This window comes from Rhinolophus hipposideros, assembly GCF_964194185.1.
Source record: "Rhinolophus hipposideros genome assembly, chromosome: 16".
Classification (NCBI taxonomy): domain Eukaryota; kingdom Metazoa; phylum Chordata; class Mammalia; order Chiroptera; family Rhinolophidae; genus Rhinolophus; species Rhinolophus hipposideros.
Genome location: NC_138062.1, coordinates 53,135,572 through 53,159,724, shown reverse-complemented (window position 1 = coordinate 53,159,724; position 24,153 = coordinate 53,135,572). Strand labels below are relative to the sequence as shown.

Sequence of the window (24,153 nt, the reverse complement as noted above, 5' to 3'; positions counted from 1 at the left end):
TAATAACCATTGCTTTGTTCTTCATTGCTAGTTGCTGGTGGTGAGATGAAGTAAAGAGATTCCACCAATATCCAGGAGTTAGGAAAAAATGACAGCAGGAGAATGATGAAAACAAGGGGATTCAAGGTAAGTGCTTTGGTAAACAGAAGGTAAATATTTGAAATACCTAAAGTCTCTAGGTCAAATTGATCCATCCACTCTAATGTGATTGGAAATAAGATGGGACTTGTTATGCACTTAACTATTTAGTCCTCCTGAGCTCCTTTTAAGAAACAGGGCCAGAAGATGGGGTTGTAAACAGGGTCAGTGCCTTGGCATTTTCCAAATGCCCCAATGTAATGACTTACTTCTGTCAGGGCCACTGTTTTCAAGTCTCAGAGAGCAATGAGATGGTTTCTATTGAGGAGTGGAGTTGAGAAGGGGGTAGGGTGAAAAGAGACTACCTCTCAGTAACAAATCATCTTCTCTATCTGCAACTAGATTTTCTAAATAGTTAGGGTTACCTGGAGTTGAATACAGCCACCTCTGTTTTTCTGTTGCTCGTAAGATAATGTTTGAATGTCTAGATAAGATTTTTACTTATTTGTTTATTTTGTGTAGTATTCTGATGTTGAAATAATTAGCATTACATAGCAAGGGCCTGGCCTAATCTTTCCTTCATATACTTATAAATACGTTTAAATGAAATTCACTTCCACACCCGCTGCTTCTAGTATATGTAGATATAGCAGTGACAAATTTATACAGGAGTCGGTGTGCATATTTACTGCGGAATTAATGAACAAAGCTGTTGCTATGTTGTATACTCGCTGTTTCTGAGCTATGGAGATTGTGCCAGTGTGTCATGTAAATGTTTCCACTTGTTAAAATTGTTAAAGGACAAAACATGTGCAGTATTATCCAAGCATATTTTTTTTCCAGGATTTGAAAGTAATTTTGACATGAATTTAATTAAACCCCCAAATCGCACTCTTATGTTCTGTAGACTGTCATCACAGCTAAATACCATAGCTATTATTCTGAATACTAGAAAACACACCCCATACCAGCCTACATTTTTTTATATTTCACTACTAGCCTATTAGTATTTTTCAAGTGAAAGATAAATAATAATGAGTTTTATTCTCTTATATAATTAATTTACACATACATATGTTTTTGTTTTGAAAATAAGGGAATGTGGGGATACACAAAATAAATTATGGGCTTGATAAGGCATAAAAATTCCACCTCGAATTCCACCTAGAGCTAGTTAATGTGCTGTGCTTGGTTGGGAGGAGGTGAATGTCCAATGAGCAGACAGATACAATGCAAAGGAGTAGTTCCAAAAGTCTCTCTTCTTCTACGTATAGTCACTTAGTCAAAATACAGCACACACTACATACATGACATTAGGTTCTCTGGGTTTTTATATGTATGCATTTGCTTCGGCACAAACTACATCCCTGCACCATGTTGGATATCATCACTTCTCTGAAAGTAGAGTGAACGACCAGCATTTCCCAGGTTTGTAAAATAAACTTAGTAAGGTTGAAAATGTAAATTCTTGTAAAGAATCACTGTCTGCTTATTAAAACAATATGCAGAGCCTTTTGAAACTGCAGGAGTTAACATGCATAATGAGAAGTTGAAATTAGTTCTTCACACATCCCTTTTGAGTTTTAACTTCCCTGTTGTTCTTTTCTTAGTTAGTCTCATTTCTTGCTGAATATAGTTCTCAGGGATCTCTGCTCCCTTCCTTTAATTTGTACCTCATACTCAGTAATAATAAAATGCCAAGACAAAAAACTATGTGTCCATAGATAATAACTGGATGTAATGTGGCACTTATACACTGTGGAAGAAAGTTTCAGTAAACAAAGGATGGATAGGTTAGTTTTGACATGGAATGAGTACAAAGTACCTGCATATCAGTTACATTTGCTAATCTAACCTGATATGAGATTTTTCTGGCAATGGGGAAAAACACGATTAGGCATTAATTGATTGGTCTAGCCACTCATCTCCACAAAGCTGCCAAAAGTAAGAACTGTATCATCTCCATCTTTGGACAGAGTCTTAAGAATGGGTCTGCCTATTGCTTAGACATTTATATAATTCATGAAGTGATCCTCCCAATAAATCTAGTATCCATCTGACATCATACATAATTTTTACAATGTTATTGACAATATGCCCCATACCATAATTTGCAGCCCTATCATAATTAAAAAAAAAAGTTTCAGTAAACAAAGGATGGATAGGTTTGTTTTGACATAGAATGAGTACAATGTACCTATAGTCACGGGGATACATAGTACAGCATAGAAAATATAGTCAGCAATATTTTTTTTAGGTTTATTGGGGTGACAATTGTTAGTAAAGTTACATAAGTTTCAAGGTACAATTCTGTAATACATCATCTATATATCATTCTAATAACTGTGTAAAGTGTCAGATAGGTAATAGACTTGTTGGGATTATCATTTTGTGAAGTATAGAAATGTCGAATTACTATGTTGATTTGTACTCCAGAAACTAATGGGAAAAAAAAACTGGGTCTGCCAAAGGATGAGGTGTCAATAAATAATCATCAGCGAACAATTAAAAAAATCATACTTGCTCATGTACACCTATCCATCACATACATATATTGTAGTTCTGTAAATGCTTTACAAGGATTATTACCAGAAGCCTTTTGATAAGTACATAAAATTCTGAGCATTTATAAAATTAATTAAGCATATACATATTGTTACTTTTAATTAGTTATACTAATGCTTAATTAGATGAATTAAAGGTCTGTGCTTTTTTTCCCAATGTTTAACAGTATTTCTTACTTTTTTAAGATAAAAGTATTTTAAAAAAGGAATTAAATGCCAACAACACTGGAAACATCCATATTAAATGAAACTATATTCCAACATTATTGGAGCCAGATTGATTAAAACATATTAAATACATTAAATATGTTTAAATGCAGAAGTATTAGGTAGAAAATGTTTAAGCAGCCTCAAATTTTCAAATAACTTGCTTAGCCAAATAAAGCAGGTCCAGAGGATACTGTGGATGCCTGATCATGGCATTGTACACCAGAAGCTAAACAATAATGAATGCCAACTATAATTTTATATATATAATGTGATGGCTCGGTGCAAGGTCGGAGGGATAGTGGATGGGGGGAGGGGGGTTCACAGTGTGAGGGATATAAATGATGAACGTCTAAGTATTACCTTGTCTTGTACACCTTTAACTAATAAATTATAAAAAATAAAAATAAAAAAATAAAGCAGATCATTTGTCAAAATTCAACCTCACCACAGTGGTTATTCTCAATAACATTGACTTATAGCTTGCCTATAGAATGAATAACCAAGCAATATTATGTTAGGTAAGTTTCAAGATAACTGCCCATCCACACACTTTTTGGAGAGTTATCTGACAGCACTCTCTTTTCCATAAATGAAAACATCTGTATAACTTTTTCCCAAGCCCATCATAGTAAATTGATCAGAAAGGCAGACAGCCATTGAAATACACCAGCTATTGTAGGCCTTTAAGTTTTCCGAATACCCCAGAAAGGTGTGGCATGGCTAACTCTTCTAAACAGATTTCATTATTGAAAATTTTAGGTAAGCGGCACAGATGTAAACTGAATGTTAGCATTAGGAAGTTAAGCCAAAATGTGTAATAAAATTTCCAGGATGTAGAGATGGTTGGGGAATTCATTTCAGTCTATATGCAAGCTGAGGCAAATGATACCCACCAGGCGATCTGTGGATAGTAGATCAGATATACACAAACTAAAGCAGAGATAACATAACCATACTGCCCCTGAGAGAGACAGAAAATATGGCTTTGAACTCTCTGTATCTAAATTCTTTCCCGGAAAATAAAAATCCTGGTTCAACCCAATTCTTCATTTTATTGCCTTAATCTAAGCAGCTGACTATATTTGTAGAAACATACACGACCACAAAAGTCTACTCTCACTTTAAATTTATGAGTAGATACCACACAGCTCTTCAAAACCGTTGGCAATTCTACTATATCCCCTATTTACTCCCTCTCTCCTTGCTGATTATATCAACTTCTTTTTTTTTTTTTTTTGGTTCTTCCTTCTCAAATCTCCATAAGCTTCTCTGTCACTTTTACCAGATGCTTTATTTTATTTTATTTCAAAAATATCATCAACCAGATGAGAACAACACTATTATATCATACAATATGTCCATCTAACTGCACCTAAAAGTGCTTATTTTTCCCTTCCTTCTGTTTAATGGATGAATAATCCATGTTCTCGTCGAAACCCAAATTTGCATCTTGTTCATTGGATGTAGCCTATCCAAACACTCTGCTCTGGCAACTGCCTCTCCTTTTCTTGCCCCTCTAGGTTTCACTATTCTCATCTCCATGGCCCCCTGTCCCGACCACCATATATATATATATATATATATATATATATATATATATATATATATATATGTATATATATATGTATATGTATATGTATATGTATATGTATATGTATATGTATATGTATATGTATATATATGTATATATACACACATATATGTATATATGTATATATGTATATGTATATGTACATGTATATGCATATTCATATGTACATGTATATGCATATGCATATGCATATCTATATGTATATGTATATATACACACACACATATATATATGTGTGTGTATATATATATATGTATATATATATTCCTCTTTAGAGAAACACTCTTCCAATGAGCTTTCTGTGACTGCTGTGTCACTTCCTCAGCTCCTATTGTCCCTCTTATATACTCTAACCAAAGTCAGCTATGGCCTGAATCTTTCCAAATCAATGGTCATTTCCAATTGTCATAATACTTGATCTCAGCAACATTTAATTCAGCTCCTCATTTTGTCATGTGTGAAAAACTTTTTTATTTAGTGTCTGTAAGTAAACGCTTACACTCTCTTGGTTTAACTTCTAAATGTATGTGTGCTGCTCCAAACTCTCCTTTGGTTTTCTGACTCATATCCAACTGCATAAATGGCATTTTCCCTTGCTTGTCTAAAAGGAATTCAAATTTAACTAACCTTAAACACATATGTATATCGTGTTTCCCCCAAAATAAGACTGGATCTTATATTAAGATTTGCTCCGAAAAACACAGTAGACAAGATATGTTCAAGGGATGCCATCCTGAAAAATCATGCTAAGGCTTATTTTCCTGTTAGGTCTTATTTTCGGGGAAACACGGTATGTATAAATATTGTTTTTACATATACTTTCAAATGTGTGACTCCCCTAATGATTTTCATTTCACTAAATGACTCCTCAAGTCACTTTTGTTTTGCCTTATATTATTCTTTAAGTTCATAAACTCCAGATCTAATCCACAGCAAATTGTTTAAGACAGAGAAACAGGCAAGTTTGAGCCACCACTGGCACTTCTGTCATCTGGATTCAAATCACCATTATCACTATTTCTTTATAAGTTATGTCGTATGTTATAATTCTCAATAAATTTGGAGATAAATGCCTTATCTAGGACACATATTAAAACTAAAATCAAATTGTGGTTCCATATTGTTTCTAAATATGATGGACTTTAATTCAACCCAGTCTGGCAGGCGAATCTATTAAAGAACTTCAATAGTAACTTGTAAGCTTTTTAGATGTGATCAAGATGGAGAAATACTGACAAAAAATATAATCATAACTCATGACTAGATTTGGGGGTGGTGCGTTTTAGAAAGACATTACACAACCACTGGAAAACATCTATTCATGAGAGGAACATACAGAAATAAGTCATTAAAGTGATTATCATATAAAGAGGACACATGAAATGCATCACATCTTCGTGAGCACATACCACCCAATAGATCAAAGCTCTATTATAACCACAAGGTTGATAGATAATTCCTACCTAGATAGTGTGGTTTCTTGAACTGAAAATAAACTTATTGCATATTACTGCATTCATTTAAATATATAAAATTATATTGAAGAAATTATTTTACTTTGCTTAACCGGTATTAAAAGAGCAAGATTGCTAATTACCTATACATTTTAATATGCTAGAAAGTGCTAAATCTCCTTTGTTTAATATGACATCATCCTTATTTTTCTTTTTTGTTTTTTCATAGCTATATGGATGATAACCACATGCAAGATTTCTCACTTTTCCCACTTGTTTTTTAAATTTTTGTCATTAATAAGCTTTCAAATGTTATCTGAAATATCTATACGCATCCCTCAAAAATGGTTTTAAAAGTGAAATATAAATAAGACTAATAGAGAACGATTTTCAGCTGCGCTTTCTAGAACATTTTATCCCCAATAACATATGCTGAGTGTAATCCAAGTAAAGTTTTTCATCATCTTGTTTTTTTGCTAACAAATAGGAGACATCAACCGTATTGAAAAATAACAGTTGTAAAAAATGTTCTTTACTTTGTAAGTTAGGGAAATACCACATTCAGCATTTGAAAATAGGATACTGAGAAAATAAAAATGATAAGTGAAGGTGTCAATGAGAGGTAATGACTGATACAATATTTAAACAGCTTCAAGATAGAAAACAAATTATTTGAACCAATGTTCTCATTTCTTCCTGTCACTACTGAATATTGTGCTTACAACTATTAATGAAATATTGATACAACCATAAAATATAAAATAAAATATTAAACTGAAATATTTATTTTATAATATGAATGTGAAGAACAAATATATAACATGAAAATGTACAAAAACAAGATAAGACTACCTATGTATTTGAAAGTTAAATTTAGTTCCTATATGTCATAAATGGGAAAATTTGACAAAAAATAAATGCAGTGACACCAACTTAGTCTCTAAAGTTCTTTTTTGGGAGGGGAGGAGAGTAAAATAACATTGTTAAGATCCAATAGATATTATATTTATAGACTAACTAGAATAAGATTTATCACTCTATTAATTAGATAGGATTAATAGAAATATGATTCTTTAAATAGAATTTATACTACAGTGTGTCCCCGAAAATAAGAGCTAACTGGACAATCAGCTCTAATGCATCTTTTGGAACAAAAATTAATATAAGATCCTGTATTATATTAGATATGATATGATATGATATGATATGATATGATATGATATGATATGATATGATATGATAATGTTATACCTGGTCTTATAGTAAAATAAGACCGGGTCTTATGTTAACTTTTGCTCCAAAAGATGCATTAGAGCTGATGGTCCAGCTAGATCTTATTTTCAGGGAAACACGGTATTAAATAAGAAATAAGTAGAATAAGATGAGTTAAATTAGCCTATAACAAATCAGTGAGAAATATAACTATGAGATAGTTTTTTTAAGAAATGAATAAAATATACTTCTAAACTTGAGTTAGCCATTTTTTCCTTTAAGTAATTTTATCTACAATTGGAAAGCTCACTGCCGTACATTAGCCTGGTAATTTAGGAAATTTAATTCTATAATAATTTAATCAGAGTCTTTTGACCCAAGATATAACCTACTTTAAACCTAAAAGAAATATGTGTGGCTTCACAGACTCAAGTTTAAAAATGTGTTTCAATCAAAGGTTCACAGTTATTGCAGTTCCAGTATTGAAGCCAATAATTATCTGTTACTGTGTTCTTCTATAGGCCCAGAACTGTATTAAATGCATTAGTTAATCCTTACAAATGCCACAGTAGGAAAAATTGTCTAAATAATGTCACATATTCACATAGAAATTACTATTAAAAGTAAAATTTTAAAACTCATAATCAAGCAAGGCATTATGGTATTGTAGACTTCAGCAGCACTATTTGGAGCATACATGCACTAAAAGAGAAGGAAGATTCCCTTTCTCCTGTCCCAGTAGCATTAACTTGCTGTAGGAATATTGGCAGTTCATTTTAAAACCTAAGGCTTTTTTCTTTTTCTATATTACATTGGCTTTTACTACAATGAAATGATAATACAGCATTTGTGAAAGTGTTTTAAAATAATAACCAATGTATTATTATTATTACTGGTATCTTCTCTCTCAATTTCTGGTTATTTTTTAATATATTTATTGAGTAGTCTTAATATCTAAATCCCTTCTTTTGGACATGTTTCATATTATATGTAAAATCTATCTGTTATTTATCTACCATTTATCTATAAATGGAAAGTAAACAGAAGCCTTTACCAAGTTTTCAAAAATCAGGAGAGAAACACACTTCTTATGATTTTAATAACAAATGAATTTGAGTGTACATATTACAATGATTCCTAAAGAATGTTACATAATGGGCAATACAGTTCACATTTTGATTAGAAAGTAGAATGGCAACAAAACTGTATAATTAACTTTGATTAAATGTTAAATGAACTAGGTGAAGAGCCAGACAGAGAATGACAATTACCACATAATTTTACTTATATGTGGAATATAAAGAACAAAATAAACCAACAAACAAAACAGAAATAGACTCATAGATACAAAGAACAAACTGAGGTTTGCCAGATGGGAGGAAGGTTGGGGGGGCTGTGTGAAAAAGGTGAAGGGATTAAGAAGTACAAATTAGTAGTTACAAAATAGCTATTGGGATGTAAAGTACAGCACAAGGAATATAGTCAATAATATTGTAATAACTACATATATATGTATATATACACATATATATATACATGATTTTAATAACAAATTTGATTTAATAACAAATTTGTGAAGACATTCACTTCACAAATTATATATACACATATATATATGTGTATATATAATTTGTGAAGTGAATGTCTAACCATTATGCTATATACCTGAAACTAATATAAAATAATATTGAATGTCAACTGTAACTGAAAAACATTTAAATGTTAAATAGAAAATCCATTTTAAAAATGGAATACAGCTTAATTTCACATCACCAAATTCAGAAAAAAAAATAATATAGATGTACCACAATTCAAAAGATTAATCAAATTAGTTTGGATGTTGTGGGTACTGAATGCATTTAGAGAACCTGCAGCTTTTAAGAATCAGCATTCTGGCCTTGAAAGAGTTAATGCACATTATAGTTATTCAAGTCATTCCTTTCACCATAACCCCACTGTTCCATTTGGCTAATACTGACTAAAACACAGAACAACACATAAACATCTGAGTATCATTTTCCAAAGTTCACATATTTTGGAAGATTACTATTTTTCATGAATGGTATAAAATCATGTTTATACATAATGTAGAACTTTACAAAGGTGCCCTTTCAAAAAACAAACAAACAAACAAAAAAGCAATCTAAAAGTACATGTGGATTAGCATGCGGCATTTACCATTCACTGACATATTTTAAAATATTGGCAGCCTAGTTTTCTAGCCTAAGTTTTACAAGCCTGTTTCAAAAAAAAGAAAAAAAAAGTTCAGGTTAAAATAAATTTATAAATGGAATATGGATGTCTCTCCAGATTATACCAAAGAAAAAGAATGCAATGTCAGATCTCATCCAAATAGCACACACATAGCTGTAAAAACCATCTTTTCCAAGTTGTTATTGTTTGTGATGCACATTTAAGTGCACAGAACATTTGCCTTTATGGCAGTTTTATTGTCAGCGCAGTAAATGGCAAAAGGGTTTCTGTTCAATTGACTTTCTCATAAAAGGTTTAATTCCCTATTCATTTTGGCATAGGTTATATCTTGAGTTTCTTACTCCAGCTAACATCTACACTTCCAAGTAACTAAATTTTGCTGTGTATGCCAGACAGACCTGGTGTCAGGGTGAGAAGAAACTGTACTAGTTATAAGTACATGGATTATAGCAGTTAGAAAGCCTTTTGGGGATGGGATGGGGCTGCTAAATGACTTTAAGGCAAAAGTGTCATCACAACGAATAATCAGGCATTACATAAATATAATTTTATGTTAAGTATCATCATCATCATAAAGTATTTGATGCCAATAAATAAATACTACAGTATTCTATATCCTAGTATAGTCAGTATTTTTGTAGTCAGATAAATAGAAATAAATTAGATAAGTGTTATGTTCATAGATGTATTATGATTTATCTACAATTCCACGAGTCATGAATCACAGACATAATTCTTAGTGAATTCATGTCTATATTTAAAAGTCAATGTTAGTAAATGCAAAGTATATGACAGAAGCATTTAAATATTTAACACAAATAATTGGAAGAAGATATATAAATATAAATACAGATATAGATATAAATACAGATATATAGAGTTATAAACACAGATATGTATGTTTTCAACCTGCACTCTAATCTTAGTGCTAAAACAATGAATCAACATATATGATTGTACAAATATAATCTATTGTAATGTTTAAATATAAATGCCAAATATAAATCTGATAAATTTGATATATGAAACACATAAGACTTACCTTCAAGTTCAAATAATCAATGAATAATGAAAATCTTACTTCCTTTAAAGTTGTTTTAAGTATTTGAGAATATTTTTCCAGGACTTTTTATTATTATTTATTTTGAATAATCGTTTAGTAAATTGTAGAGATAATTGCAGTTGGAATAATAATGCAGAGGTTCCATGTACCCTTGACCCAATTTCTAGCAATGGTAACATTTTGAAAAAACTATAGTACAATATTAGACCCAGGAAATCATCTTTGATGCTATCCTTTGATCTTACTCAGGTTTCCTGTTTTATTTGTATGCGTTTGTGTATGGGTGGGTATGTGTTGATTAGATTTTACCACGTGTCTGTCCCTATGTTCACCACCACAGCCAAGAAGATACAGCATAGTACAGAGCTGCGAATATTTTTAAAATTTTATTTTAAGGCACTAGTAATCTTTTAAAGCAAAAGTCAACAACTCTTTTCTGGGAAGATTTATATTTTTTTAAGCTTTGTAGGCTACATTCTCACTGTTGGAACTACTTAGCTCTACTTTAGCAGTGCAAAGACATCCAAAAACAACTCCTAAGCAAATAAATGTGGCTGTGTTCCAACAATGGTGCACGAAAAAAATGGGATACAATGTGGATGTGGCCTATAGGTTCTTGCTTGTTGACTCCTAAGGTTTTCATAATCACCTCTTTTTAAATCTAAAAGTAACATATTTTTACTAAGGAGGAAAACTCATTCCTATTATTTTGTTTGCTTTGATTATTTTCTTTTTAGTATCTAATTAAACATAAATTTTAGCAGTTTTTGAACCTAATATTTTCATTTCCCTCTTCCTTTGTGCTATTAGTGAAACAATACAAATTGCCATAATTCCACGGATACAAGTATAATTCCCGATCACAAGAATTAATTTTAACCATCACAATAATGTCAGGCTTTCAACTATATTGAATTTTCTTTTATGTCCAAAAGTTGGCCAATAGCATACTACTAAGACAAGCAATTTATTGTTTTGTTGTATATTATTTCTTTTGTGCTGAAATAGTTATTTTATGAGTGATATATGTGGTAGGTAAAACACCAGAACAAATAAACAAATAAACACAAGACCCCCAAATTTTGAGCTGGGAAATGTGCTAACTAACTAAGATAACATAAATGGAATTTTAACACTATCAGTATATATAGAGAGGATGCCAAAAAAATGCATACACATTTCAAAACAGGAAAAACTATTAAAATTGTAATAATATATACCGATAAAAGATGAATACAAGTTATGTGTATACATTTTTTGGCACCCCTGATATAATGAGAAAGTATGTTGAAGCAATCATAACTCTAATAAAGATGTTTAGTACAAGTCTAAAGGACAAAAATCCTTAAAATCATTGTTTATGAACTCATAAAGAAGACAACTTCTTATCCATATCCAGTTCATCGATCTTCTTGCTGATCCGCAGACTGAGTTGCCTTTTGCCTAAACATCTAGCAATAAAGCAGAACACTAAATACACCAGATCTTTTTTCCCCACATCATATTTAGTATCATATATTTCCACGTAATCAATTACTTGGGGTCAATGGCACAAAACCTGAGTTTGAGGATATGATTCTAAATTAACTTAATAACATACTATTTACATAGTTTTATGATATACATTAGAATGGAGAAATTTCTACTGTACCATCTTAGATGAAAACAACAGAAAAATATTTTTATGAGCTTTAAAGTACAAAGTTAATAGAATTCATTTCAGCTATTTGTAAAAACAGATTTGATAGGACAGGAAAATAAACTGAACTTAAAAGCAAAGCAGCCAGCATTCTCTCTGTAAAGGAAGATGAGCTAATATAAAATTCTCTGTACATGTATGACTTAAGGTGCACACAGGTCACTAAGGTAAGAAAAACATTTTTTACTTCATAAAATTACTACATAATTTTACTTCATTTATATCAAAGGCCTTCTAGTAGCCAGAATGACTGTACAGCATTGCATTTATATTATTTAAAAGCTCTGTGTGTCATTTTTTTTTACAACCTTGGAAATAATACTTGATTTATTCTACCAAGTTTGAAAAAGAACAATTTTTAAATAGTCATTTTATCTTAACTGGTGAGCAAATAAATGTTATATCATATTTGAATAAATTTAAGCTAAGAATTAAAACATCAGACAAATTTGTAAGTGTAAATATGCCTCAGGATTATTCTGAGAAATTGGGAAACGGAATCAAAGATTAGAAATCAGGTAGCTCACTGGCCTATTTGAAGAATGAAAATTCTATATATTTAACACCTTAGAATTTCAGTTTGGATTATAACTATTACTGAGCAATTCTTTGAACCAGTATAAATAAACAGATAAAAACAAATGCGCTTATAAATAAGTGACTTCAAAGATATTCAATGATTTATTTACATAGCATGTCAAAATAATTTGTTAAATTCAAAAAAATGTTATTAGTTCAGCTATACTTTTCCATAAAAAATGACCAATGAATTTATGCATCATGAAAGTAAATACCAATACTTTAAAAATTTAAATCACGGTCATCTCAGATCGACTAGTGGAGTTTAGTATGAGTTGTTCATAGTTGTTTTAGTGGGCATGTATGGGTTACTTACAATTTGAATTATGTGGCACAAACTGAAATGATCCTTTTTAATCAGCAAGAAATGAGATGTTATCACAGCATGGTTTGGCCTGCTCTATTCCCTCAATTCCACTCCAGGTGCTTTTCACTGGGTGGATTTGGACTGTTGACTGAATTGGCCAGCCATCCTCTGTCCCTAAGATAACTGCATGATTGGGGAGCCATATGGTACAATGCTGTAAGCTATATTAAATTTTGAGTCATATTTTGGCCAGCTTTGTTCTCATAACTGAGATTCAGAATCACATCCATGTACATTTCTGTACATTTGCTGCTTAGTGGTGTAATTAAGTTCACCTTTCCTTTCTTTCCTTTCCCTTTAGACCTTTGCTGATATCAAATTATTAGAGGTTAAACTTAAAGGCACTCATTGAGAGGAGAAAAAGCAATACATGAGGATGACACTTTGGGTTCACCCTGCGTTTACCTTTCAAGAAGCAGTCGTCATTGTGAACGATGGTGATCTTTTGTTTCTTCAAGCAAGCGGCTCTGTGCACTTCACAATGGTTTTCATAGAATTCGCCGTCAGATCCACACACTGGTTTGTAGTGCCGTTTGCAAAGGTTCATGCAGGCACACTCTGCTTGCCCTGTCTCTCTGCTGATGACACAGTGCCTCCCCAAGCCACAGTATTTATTTTCACAAGATCCCAAAGGGCCATCCGGAATCTGGAATCCTGAGGATAAAGAACACAATGTGATTTTGATCATATGTCAAAACAATACAATCATGTCAAAGATTCATGACAATACATTCATACAGCGTATAACCAGGGTTCAGTGGTACTCAACTAGGGAAAGGACTGGCAGGCGAACTTTCTCATAATACCCTCAACATTCTCCCCTTCCTCCCTTCTTCTCCTTGAGCTCCCTTCTCCCTTCCCAATAAGTACTGTAGTCCTTAACGACAAGGTCTCTAAAGTTAAATTGCCTGAGTTCAAATCCTGCCTCTACTATGGGGAAAATAGTATAATGTCCTCGAGTTTCACAAAATGCTACCTGTAATAATCCACAGAAAGCACATCCCTGGCACATAGTCAATATTTAATAAATGTCAATTTTTACATTAACAGCATTCTGGATAGGAGAAAGGAAATGCATGTATATAAGGCAGGAAATAGTAGGAGACAGGAATGAGAAATGTGTCTTGAAAACTTCTTGGTGGATTCTGACAGTTGATCCTTTCTTCTTTTGAACTTTTGTACTTGACAATTACTTATGCATCTCATGAATGAATTAATAAATCATGGGCAAATTGATTTTCTTGTTACTTATTCAGTCTAATAATTGCTACTGGCATAAGAAAAATATAGATGGATCCAGCAGTCTTGTATTAAAACCAAACAATTGAATCCCTATGCTTTTATAGGCAGAACTGGCTTTTCTCTTTTGAGAACTTTATCTTACTAGAAAATAAAAAAGCAAATTATGCGTCCGTGTGTGTATATATGTATATATATACATACATACATACATATATATATATGTATGTATGTATGTATGTATGTATGTATGTATGTATATATTTATATACCATCATGGCACTATATATATTGAAAATAAGAAAGGAAAAGAAAGGAAAAGTTTGAGAGGTTATAAACTTAAATCAGAGTAATTGTTTTAGATATTTAATGTTTATCTTCGTTGGAAGCCATCCCTCTACATGATTGAATCATAATTATTAAGAACATGGATTCTGATCCAGTTAAAACCACAGCTCTATCAGCTGCAAGCTTCAGCACCTTGGGTAGATACTAACGCATCTGTAACGCAGTTTCGTAATTGGTAAAACAGAAATGATAGCATATCCTCATAGAGTTATCACGATTAAAGGGATTAGCACATATAAACCTCAATTTAAGGGTTAGTTATTATTAGTAGTATTACTATCTTTTTAGAAACTAATTTTCATAAGGACAGGCATAGACAAATAAAAAGGGATTTAAAGAATTACTATTTGTTTTTAAATAAACCCTATGCTATAATACTATACATACATATATATGTATATGTGTATTTCGAAATGAAATTTAGCAAATTAAAATTACCATAAAAGACCAATGTTATCAACAGCATAATTTTAGAAGCTAAATTACATTTTTGATAGCAATATAAATTGGCACAAATCTTTTTGAAAATGATTTCAAAATACTTGTACTCTGAACCACATTGTAAATGTTGAAAAAATATTCTATAAAACTTCAAAGAAAAAATAATACAATTTATTCAACAAAGCTTTCCAAGTGTTTGGAAAATATATTTACTGAAGTAGTTCTTGAAGTTTGGCATAAAATAGAATTGACTAGAGAGGTTGTTATAACACAGATTCTACCTCCACTAAAATCCAGAGTTTCTGATTCAGTAGATCTGGGGTACAGCCCCAAATTTATTCCCAAGTTTACAGCTAATGATGATACTGTTGCTTCCAGGAACACATTTTAGGGCCTTTGATTTAAAGATATTCTAATTTATAAGTCAAATAAATATAACACAAAGAAAAAGACCAGGTAAACAATTATTAAAGCTCTTAAGTGGAAAAGATGAGAAGTTTATGCTATGATTAAAAGCATATAAAGTAATGCAAGTATTTGGAAGAAATGAGAACATATGGAAAAATTAAAACAATTGACTAGATAGGTGTATATAATATTGGGCTAATTTTTCTGTTTTTCTAATATTGCTTTTTAATATTCAATATAATAATTAAAAAAGAACATCTAAAATATGGCAATCATAACTATAATATAATGACTAATTTAATTTTGGAAAATCTTATTCCTCATCCTTATACCAGTACTTATGATAGTTGTTAATCTAATGTTTATAGTGTCCAATATGAGGCTGCCATTATAACACAGAAATCTGTCTCATATAGTTTTACTTCGTAAAATTATATATATATATATATATGTATATATACATATATACATATATATATGTATATACACATATATACATATATACATATGTATATATGTACATATGTACATGTATACGTATATATACATATATACGTATATATACATATATATATATACGTACATATTCTGTGTTACTAACAGTTTCTTGCTATCAAATAGTTTAAGATTTATCAGAAAACATTTAATTTACTTTTACTCTCAAAGAATAAGTTTAATGTTTATCAAGAGAGTCTGATCATTGTATATTTTAGTCATACATTAAGGTAGCTGACAATCAGAATTTCCTTTTGGTGGAGGAATGCTCTGCCATCAAATGAGGTCATTTCTGGTATATGTAGGTTGGTGGGTATTCTTCTCAGATTCTCTCCTCTTAATTTTTTCCTCTTAACGCCCTGTACTCCAATTCAGAGATTTGTATTAGGATATTGGAGATTTGATAGAAGTTAATGAGCTATTTTACATTAGCTATAAGTTGTGTTACATGTAGATGCTACAATTAAAGAAAATTTAATTAATTCATAGGCAATCCAAAAGAAAGCTCAAATTATGTAAATGAATAACTAGAACATATCCTTTCTGATAGTAATTATCCATAGCTAATGTTGAACTTCAGTTTTAGTTGAGATTGTATCAATTTAATCTGATCAATATGTCAAAGATTTATTTTCCGTGCAGTGAGATAATGCACTAAATGGATTTTAATCAAGAACTTATATTCTGCTATCTTATACCTTGATAAAATCACATTGGTTCCCACAAAAGGGATATGTATTTAACAATTACATAATTTTATAATGTTTATGCCTTCAGAGCTCTACAAAAATTCCTCATATATAAAACACAAACAAAGCTGAAACATTAAAAGAAGAAAGACAGCATAAAGCAAAATAATTTTACATAATTCTAAAATGTTTTTCAGAATCACAACCATGATGAAATTCTCTCCAAGTAATTTATAAAATATAGACTTTCTCAAACAGATGCTTAATATAAAGTGGATCTGGATTAAACTAAACATTAATAAAATGCAATTATTTTTATGAGTAAGGTGCTATATTAATTGCTATAGGATATATGAAAAGAATGGTCACTGACACTTTTTTCTAGAGGTTCACGAAGGGCATAAGACAGGATCTGATAGTGCCCAACCAGAGAGACAAAGATTCAGGGGTGCATGTAGGGGCACAAAGGAGAGTAAGATGGATAATATCAGGTAAGATCTCAGGGACAATGCATCATGTCACAATTGAGGTTTTCTCTGAAGAATGGGTTAGGAGTTCAGAAGACTGACACAGGGAGAGGCAGGGGATGAAACAGACTGATGCTGGATTTAAAACAGTAGCAGCAGTAGAAGGGAATAACCAGATTTTGATGAATTAACTACCTCTAACGATTACAGTGGCAATAAGCATAATTGATTTAGAGTGCCTAATTATTTGAGGTGTTAATTGTCTCACAAAAATACATAGTAGGAAAGTACAAAATGTAAGTATTATGTTAACTTTGATTTGTTAAAAAGAACAACAGATTTCAGGTCAGAGAACATGACTATAGTCTGCTTTTCCATTCCATATTTGTCTGACCTCAACCAGGACCTGATATTCAAATGCTAAAATAAGAGGAAATTAATAAATCATCTTTATATTTACTCTTACCCAAATAATTCATTTAAGAATTCTTGGAAAAACGTAGTTTCTAATAAAAGCTAATGTCTGGGGCCGGCGTGGTGGCTCAGGAGGTTGGAGCTCCGTGCTCCTAACTCCGAAGGCTGCCGGTTCGATTCCCACATGGGTGTGGGGGCTCTCAGCCACAAGGTTGCCAGTTCAACCCCTCGAGACCTGCAAAGGATGCTGGGCAGTGCCCCCTGCAACTAAGATTGAACACGGCACCTTGAGCTGAGCTGCCGCTGAGCTCCCAGATGGCTCAGTTGTTTGGAGCACGGGCTCTCAACAACAAGGTTGCCAGTTCAATTCCTCAAGTCCCGCAAGGGATGGTGGACTGCGCCCCCTGCAACTAGCAATGGCAACTGGACAAGGAGCTGAGCTGCACACAACTAAGAATGAAAGGACAACAACTTGACTTGGGAAAAAAAAAAAAGGCCTGGAAGTACACACTGTTCCCCCAATAAAGTCCTGTTCCCCTTCCCCAATAAAATCTTAAAAAAAATAAAAAAGGAACAGTTTTGTAGCAAGAAATGTAGCTTATTAAAAAAAAAAAAAAACTAATGTCTGAGAAACATATGTAGTAAACTTTCTCTAGAATGCCTAATATTTAAACATCACCTGCAGCAAACAGCCATATGCTCATAATTCTCTAATTTAAATATTGTCATACTTTACAAATAGCCTAAACTGCACTAAATGCAAAACTATTTATAACTTAGATGTTCTAAATTGCTCTTTTCCCTAAGATTTTGTCATTATTTATTTTGTTTTTGTATCAGGTTCGTAGTCACCAAAATGAACTTTCAAATCAGAGTCCTTCATTTGTATTCCAACTGTCACTACAAGTGTGATTCTACACAAGTTAGTTAACATAGAGGAGTCTCAGTTTCCCTGTATACCTAGAACACAGAAGAAACTCTATAAGTATTATTTAAATTAATAAATAAAATGGAGATAATGATAATTATAAATTCATATGGTTGTTGAGAGGATAATGTGAGATGATGCACTAAAAGGGCCTGAAACAGACTAACATTTTTTAACAAATATAGTTATTATTATTCAGAATTATCATTTGTTATGAATTTGGTATGTGGACTATATTAACTTAAAATCATTGGAATGAATAAACAACAGCCTTTGACAACTCTAGTTTTTATTACATTCACAAGAATATCTAAATGTCTGTTTCCAAATAACACGCCTACAATTTTCGAGTATCCGCTATATAAGAATTTCCCTCATCTGCAAAAACAGAAAAAAGAAGGCTCACATTTAGATAATTGCATATTTTGGTTTAGAAGCATATATTGGTGACATTTTGCTACCCACATGTGGAAAAATTGTGAAACACTACAGTAAATCCAAAATACAATTTCCTGTTGCACACTGTAAACTGTAACAAAACACATTCAGTCCTCACAAACTTCATGGTAAATGGAAGTCCAAGTAAATACTCTAATGCTTGCAGAAGATTGAGCACAGTATGATCGTTTCATGGCCTTTGAAGACAGGAATATGTATTCCCTGCTGCTGTTTTGTGAAGTCAGTCAAAACAAGGCTGTCTTACTGAAGGTTTACCTGGTGAGCCACGACTAAAATATAGTTTGAACTGTCACATATCTGTAGTTCAGTGAATTTGGAACTTTCTTATTTCAGATAATCCATTAGACGTCTGCAAGCACTTTTATGGAATTCTGCCATCAGATTTATTTTTAAAAAGTAAATATGAAAAAGATAGGCATACAAAAACAGGGATTCAGTTAAATTTCATGCATCTAAATTATATTTTCTGTTCAATGAAAATAAATATTTGCCAATGCAGATAATTTTTCATGTGTCGTTTATAAAGTTCGATGATTGGAGACCATTAATTAATACGGCAGTGGTTGCTGACTTGATGTTCTTGACTGCGGTATGACCGTTTGAATTATGACAACAGAAAATGGATAGCCTAAGATACCTTCACAAAACTCTTTCCCACCTCAGGTTGTTACCTTGATAAGAAAGTACACTACGAGTTTTCCTAACCATTAATTTTATCCTTTCCATGACCCATCTAGGAGCCAAGGTTTCTCTAGTAAATTTATGTCATCAGCCCACTGAGAATTTAGAGTGTACTTATGGTTATACGAGAACACGTTACCAGATAAAAATATTTCCATCATCTTTGTGATTTATTTAGAGCCCAGAAATGGGTTAGAAGCCAAAGAAATCTCACTAGAGAATACTTTCTATAAGTAACTGGAAATGTCTTGGCATTGTGGATAGGTCAGTACATAGATAGACAAATCCATTCACAAGACAGATCATAGGTGAATATTTCGTATTTAGGACCTTCTTATAGGTGACTGTGATTATTAAATGCAAACTAGTTGTTCTAAAATCTGAGTTCTGTAAACATTTTGAGTGATATTTTTTAAAAACTGTATTTCCTTATTTTATAGTTATTTGTTATTAGTTTTGCTGACAGTACATATCTCCCCTATGAATGATACAGCTCCATACATTGGAAAATACATCAATTAGCGGACATAAGAGAAAAGTATTTAATTTTATGTCTATGCAATGAGCTGAAAGACATATGCTAAATCATGTGTGAAATTTTAAATATTTCAGGATTTGGGATACACATCCAAAACATTAAAAACATCCTATTTCTTATTAAAACTTTAAAGCAAGAGATAGCTTATTCTCAAATAATGTAGATATTTTCACACAATTACATTCAATCGCAAAACAAACATGTACTAAATAAAAATCAAACATTGTAATAGAAGGGTAGATTTGGCTAGATAGTCCTCAGATTCATTATAAAGCTTATTATTAGAGTCAGATAAGCCATACGGCTAATAGGAAACATAGGAGAGATGAAGACATAGCAGTTTCTGTTATTACTATAGAAATAAATGACTGCTAGAAGACTATTGCTTTTAAATTTAAAAGTCTTAATTTTAAAATCTGCTTCAATACATTATTTTTAATATGCATTGCTTTTGAAGAGTTATTTTTTTCTTTATCAGAGTGTACTTAATGCCTTTGTTGTTATTTTTTAATAGATTTTTTTTTAGCATGATTAGGTTCAGAGCAAAACTGAATAGGAAGTACAGAGTGTTCCATAAGTCAGTTACAAAAGACAAATACAGTGCGATTCCCTTATGTGAGTTTCTTAGATTAGTCAAAATCATACAGACATCAAGTAGAAAGTAGAATGAGTTTCATCCCGTGAATGATTGCCTTCCTCTTCTTCTCACCCAAAGCAGGAGACACACATGGGTGTTTTGTAAACATAACGGGATGCGAAAACAGAAAACACAATACCTGAAAAATGCTGGCAACACCATTGGCAACAGTATCAGTCGTTTAGGTCCTTGTATTACATGGCTGACGGGGAGCCACGGCTTGCTGCCTTCTCAGCAGTGGGAGAGAGCATTGTACCATATATTGCTAGCCCAAGAATAGATCAAAATTCAAAATATCGTTTCTACTAAATGTATGTCACTTTTGTACCATCTACTAAATGAATGTCACTTTTGTACCAAGGTCGAAAAACTGTGAGTTGAAACACTGTTAGCCAGGGAATATCTGCGTATGTATTCAAAATACCATTTAGCCAATGTCCCACTATGATCTCTAGGTCTTTGGTTTTATTGGTCTCTATTCTGTAGCTCTATAAATATTTTGTTTTTTACCCATATCACTGTTTATTTCCCTTTCAGAAAAAAAACAATTTTTAAAAGTTATTCTACGTTTACTACGTCTATACTTTTATGACGTGTATTTGAAAACGTTATTTTTCCGCAAACTGAAATTAATATTTTTAATTCATTACTTAACCAAACGAAAACTTTTTCAGTTATTTTGAAAGATTATTTTTTATTAGTTTTATCAGTTAATTGAGTAGTTTTCTGAGCCTTCTAAATATTTTGATTCTGGTGTTCTCATCAATGGCTTTTGGTTAGTTTTAAACCATTGATAAACTCTTTATAAGTTACAATACATAACAAAACACTGCAATACACATATTTTATGTTCTGTAAATATTTTAATCGTCACATGATAATCTTCTCTACATACACGGTAATGTCATGTATAATTTGCCTAAGTAATAATATCGTGTTCTACTTTACAGTGTTGGCAGACAGATGTGACCGTTTTGGTGTGAATTTAAAAGTCATTTCATGATCTGGCACCTCACTCTGCCTACCTGACAAAATATCTAACATCAGAGTTCTTTATCCAGGGTTTCTCTCATTATGCATTTTAGGCTGCAGGGCCACAGGATCCCACCAAATTGATATTTTATTGTGTTTATAACTTGGTGACTATCCTTGTTTCTTTCCTTTATCATCATCTTCTTTTTGGATGTAGAGGTGATGTTGCAGAACACCTTACCTAAAGTTAGTCACCTAATTACTGAAAAGTATACTAAGATACATGTCATGGACTTAGGTTCAGGAAGACCTTCATATTTTAGTAAGGATATGAAATAATTAAAACATAAATATTTTATAAAGTAAAAAAAAGACACATGGGAGATTGAGTTATGTGAATTGTAGAGGAAATATATATTTATTACGAGGAAAACAAAAAAAAAACAGAAAAATAAAACTTCCTAATAGAAGTCAGATTTGATCAAGGATTTAAAAAAAAAAAAAAGTGTTTAGGATCTTAACAGGTGGAAATTGGTTGTAAAAGGAAGACCATGGCAAGACAGGAGAGCAATAGTCTATGTACCATAAAACTTGGCCCTTCTATCTTTTTTATATTAACCTTACAAATGGTTTCAGAGTGATAATGTCCTAATTCGATAAGGCAATCCTTATTATTGTTCCAATAAAAGAATGCAAGGAAAACCTGCTATGTCTCATTTTAAACTCATTTTTAAGTAATTATTTACCATATGTTTTTTACAATTAGATAAATGGCAGCACCAATATAGCTTTTTTCTATATAGTTTGTTCTTTCAGTGGTAGCTGTGAAGTGGAAAAGAAAAAAACAATCTCCAAATCAAATTTCCTTTCTAGAAGTAACTTCCATTTGTATATACTGAATAAAGCACTTTTTTAAAGCATTTTTTCTCGTTTGATCTTTGTAACCATCTTTTGAAATATATGCTATTTGTTTCCTGCTTTACAAATAAAGAAGAAACTGGCTCAAAATGATTACTTATCATGTCCAGGGTCACATAATTGGTAAGTGATGGTGCCAGGCCTCCAACTTGTGTTTGTGCTATTAGCCATTATGTTATTCTACCTGTGCTTTGTTCCTATTGATTTTTATATTTCTGGTGGAAATACATAGATGATATGTATTATACACAATTTGAAATGTAAAACTTGAGCTTATTAGAAATCTAGGAATCTGAATGAGACAGCCATCTATATAAAATGATAGGTGGAAACATGAATAAATTTTTTAAGGGGAGGTAAAGTGTATATAGAAGGTGGAGTTGTAATTAGCAACTTGAACTTTAAAAAAGTTTTTCAAGTGTACTGGAAATACTTTTACTCTTAATCATAAAAGAACTGATAACTTTAAGAAAATCTTATTTGGAGCATTGGACCTGGAGTCCCACTGCCCAGTTTTGAATTCTGGCTCCATTACGTAGTAACTGATTGTATAATATTTCTGCTTTACTTTGTTCACCTGTAAAATGGAAATGGTAATCAAACTGGTCTCATAGAATTATAAATTAATGCACAGAAAGCCTTTAAAATAGTACCTATCAGATAATAAGTGCAACGTTAATGTTAGATATTATTAAAATCAATGTTGTTGCTGTTGTTATTTTTTTCATTATAATAAACAACCAAACAAGTAGGCAATTTTCAAAAAGTACACGTTATAGTCCAAAGTTCATGTGCTATTTGATACTCATTGAAACAGTGCTTAATATGATGGGGTCCCAGTTTAGCACACAGACTCCAATCAACCCTCCTGATTCAATAGTATGGCACCATATTGATGATCTTTTACAGAAAATACTTATTATGTTCTTAAACAAAATGTTCTTAAACAATATGTTCTTAAACAAAATGTGGCCATTCATTTCTCTCTGGAGCTCATGATCACATTTCTTCTATTTTAGGAAATTTCCTGCCCACATTGTCAACTTATCAAGTAATGGAAGTTAGAACTCTTCCAGTTCCGACTTAATGATCATATTTGGCACAAGAGCTCCAGTTTGGCAGGGCATATTAAAAAGGTCATTAAATAGAAGAATGAGAACATCAAGGTAGTAGGGAGAGAAAACTTTGGAAACTAATTATTTCACTCAATTTTGATTCCACAGAATCTTTATTTCTAATTTATTCTCTGTTGTTGGGTACCCAGCATCAATGGTGCAGAGCTCCCTGCCTTTCCTCTACAAGGATTGTACAAGAAGGTCAACTATCTTACGATATCTTTCTGAAAAAGCAATCCTATTCTAACTTCATATCCATCTGCTTGCCCTTGACTTTCCTCACAGACCTAAGAAAGTATGTGATCACTGAATGCATCTGTTTCCAAAATTCCAATTAACATCTGGGACTACATAGTCAAAGCCATCTCTTTAT

General features: G+C 31.9%; 1 protein-coding gene across 5 annotated transcripts in view; it reads right to left on the bottom strand.

Annotated features, from left to right (window-relative positions):
- The window catches only part of FSTL5 (follistatin like 5), a 1,025,577-nt gene that overhangs the window by 423,403 nt on the left and 578,021 nt on the right, over positions 1-24,153 (bottom strand). For all 5 annotated transcript variants that reach the window (XM_081077240.1, XM_081077239.1, XM_081077242.1 and 2 more), the window contains exon 4: positions 13,437-13,685. In XM_081077240.1, the coding sequence (XP_080933366.1) occupies positions 13,437-13,685 (249 nt within the window). The remainder of the gene's footprint in view (positions 1-13,436; positions 13,686-24,153) is intronic.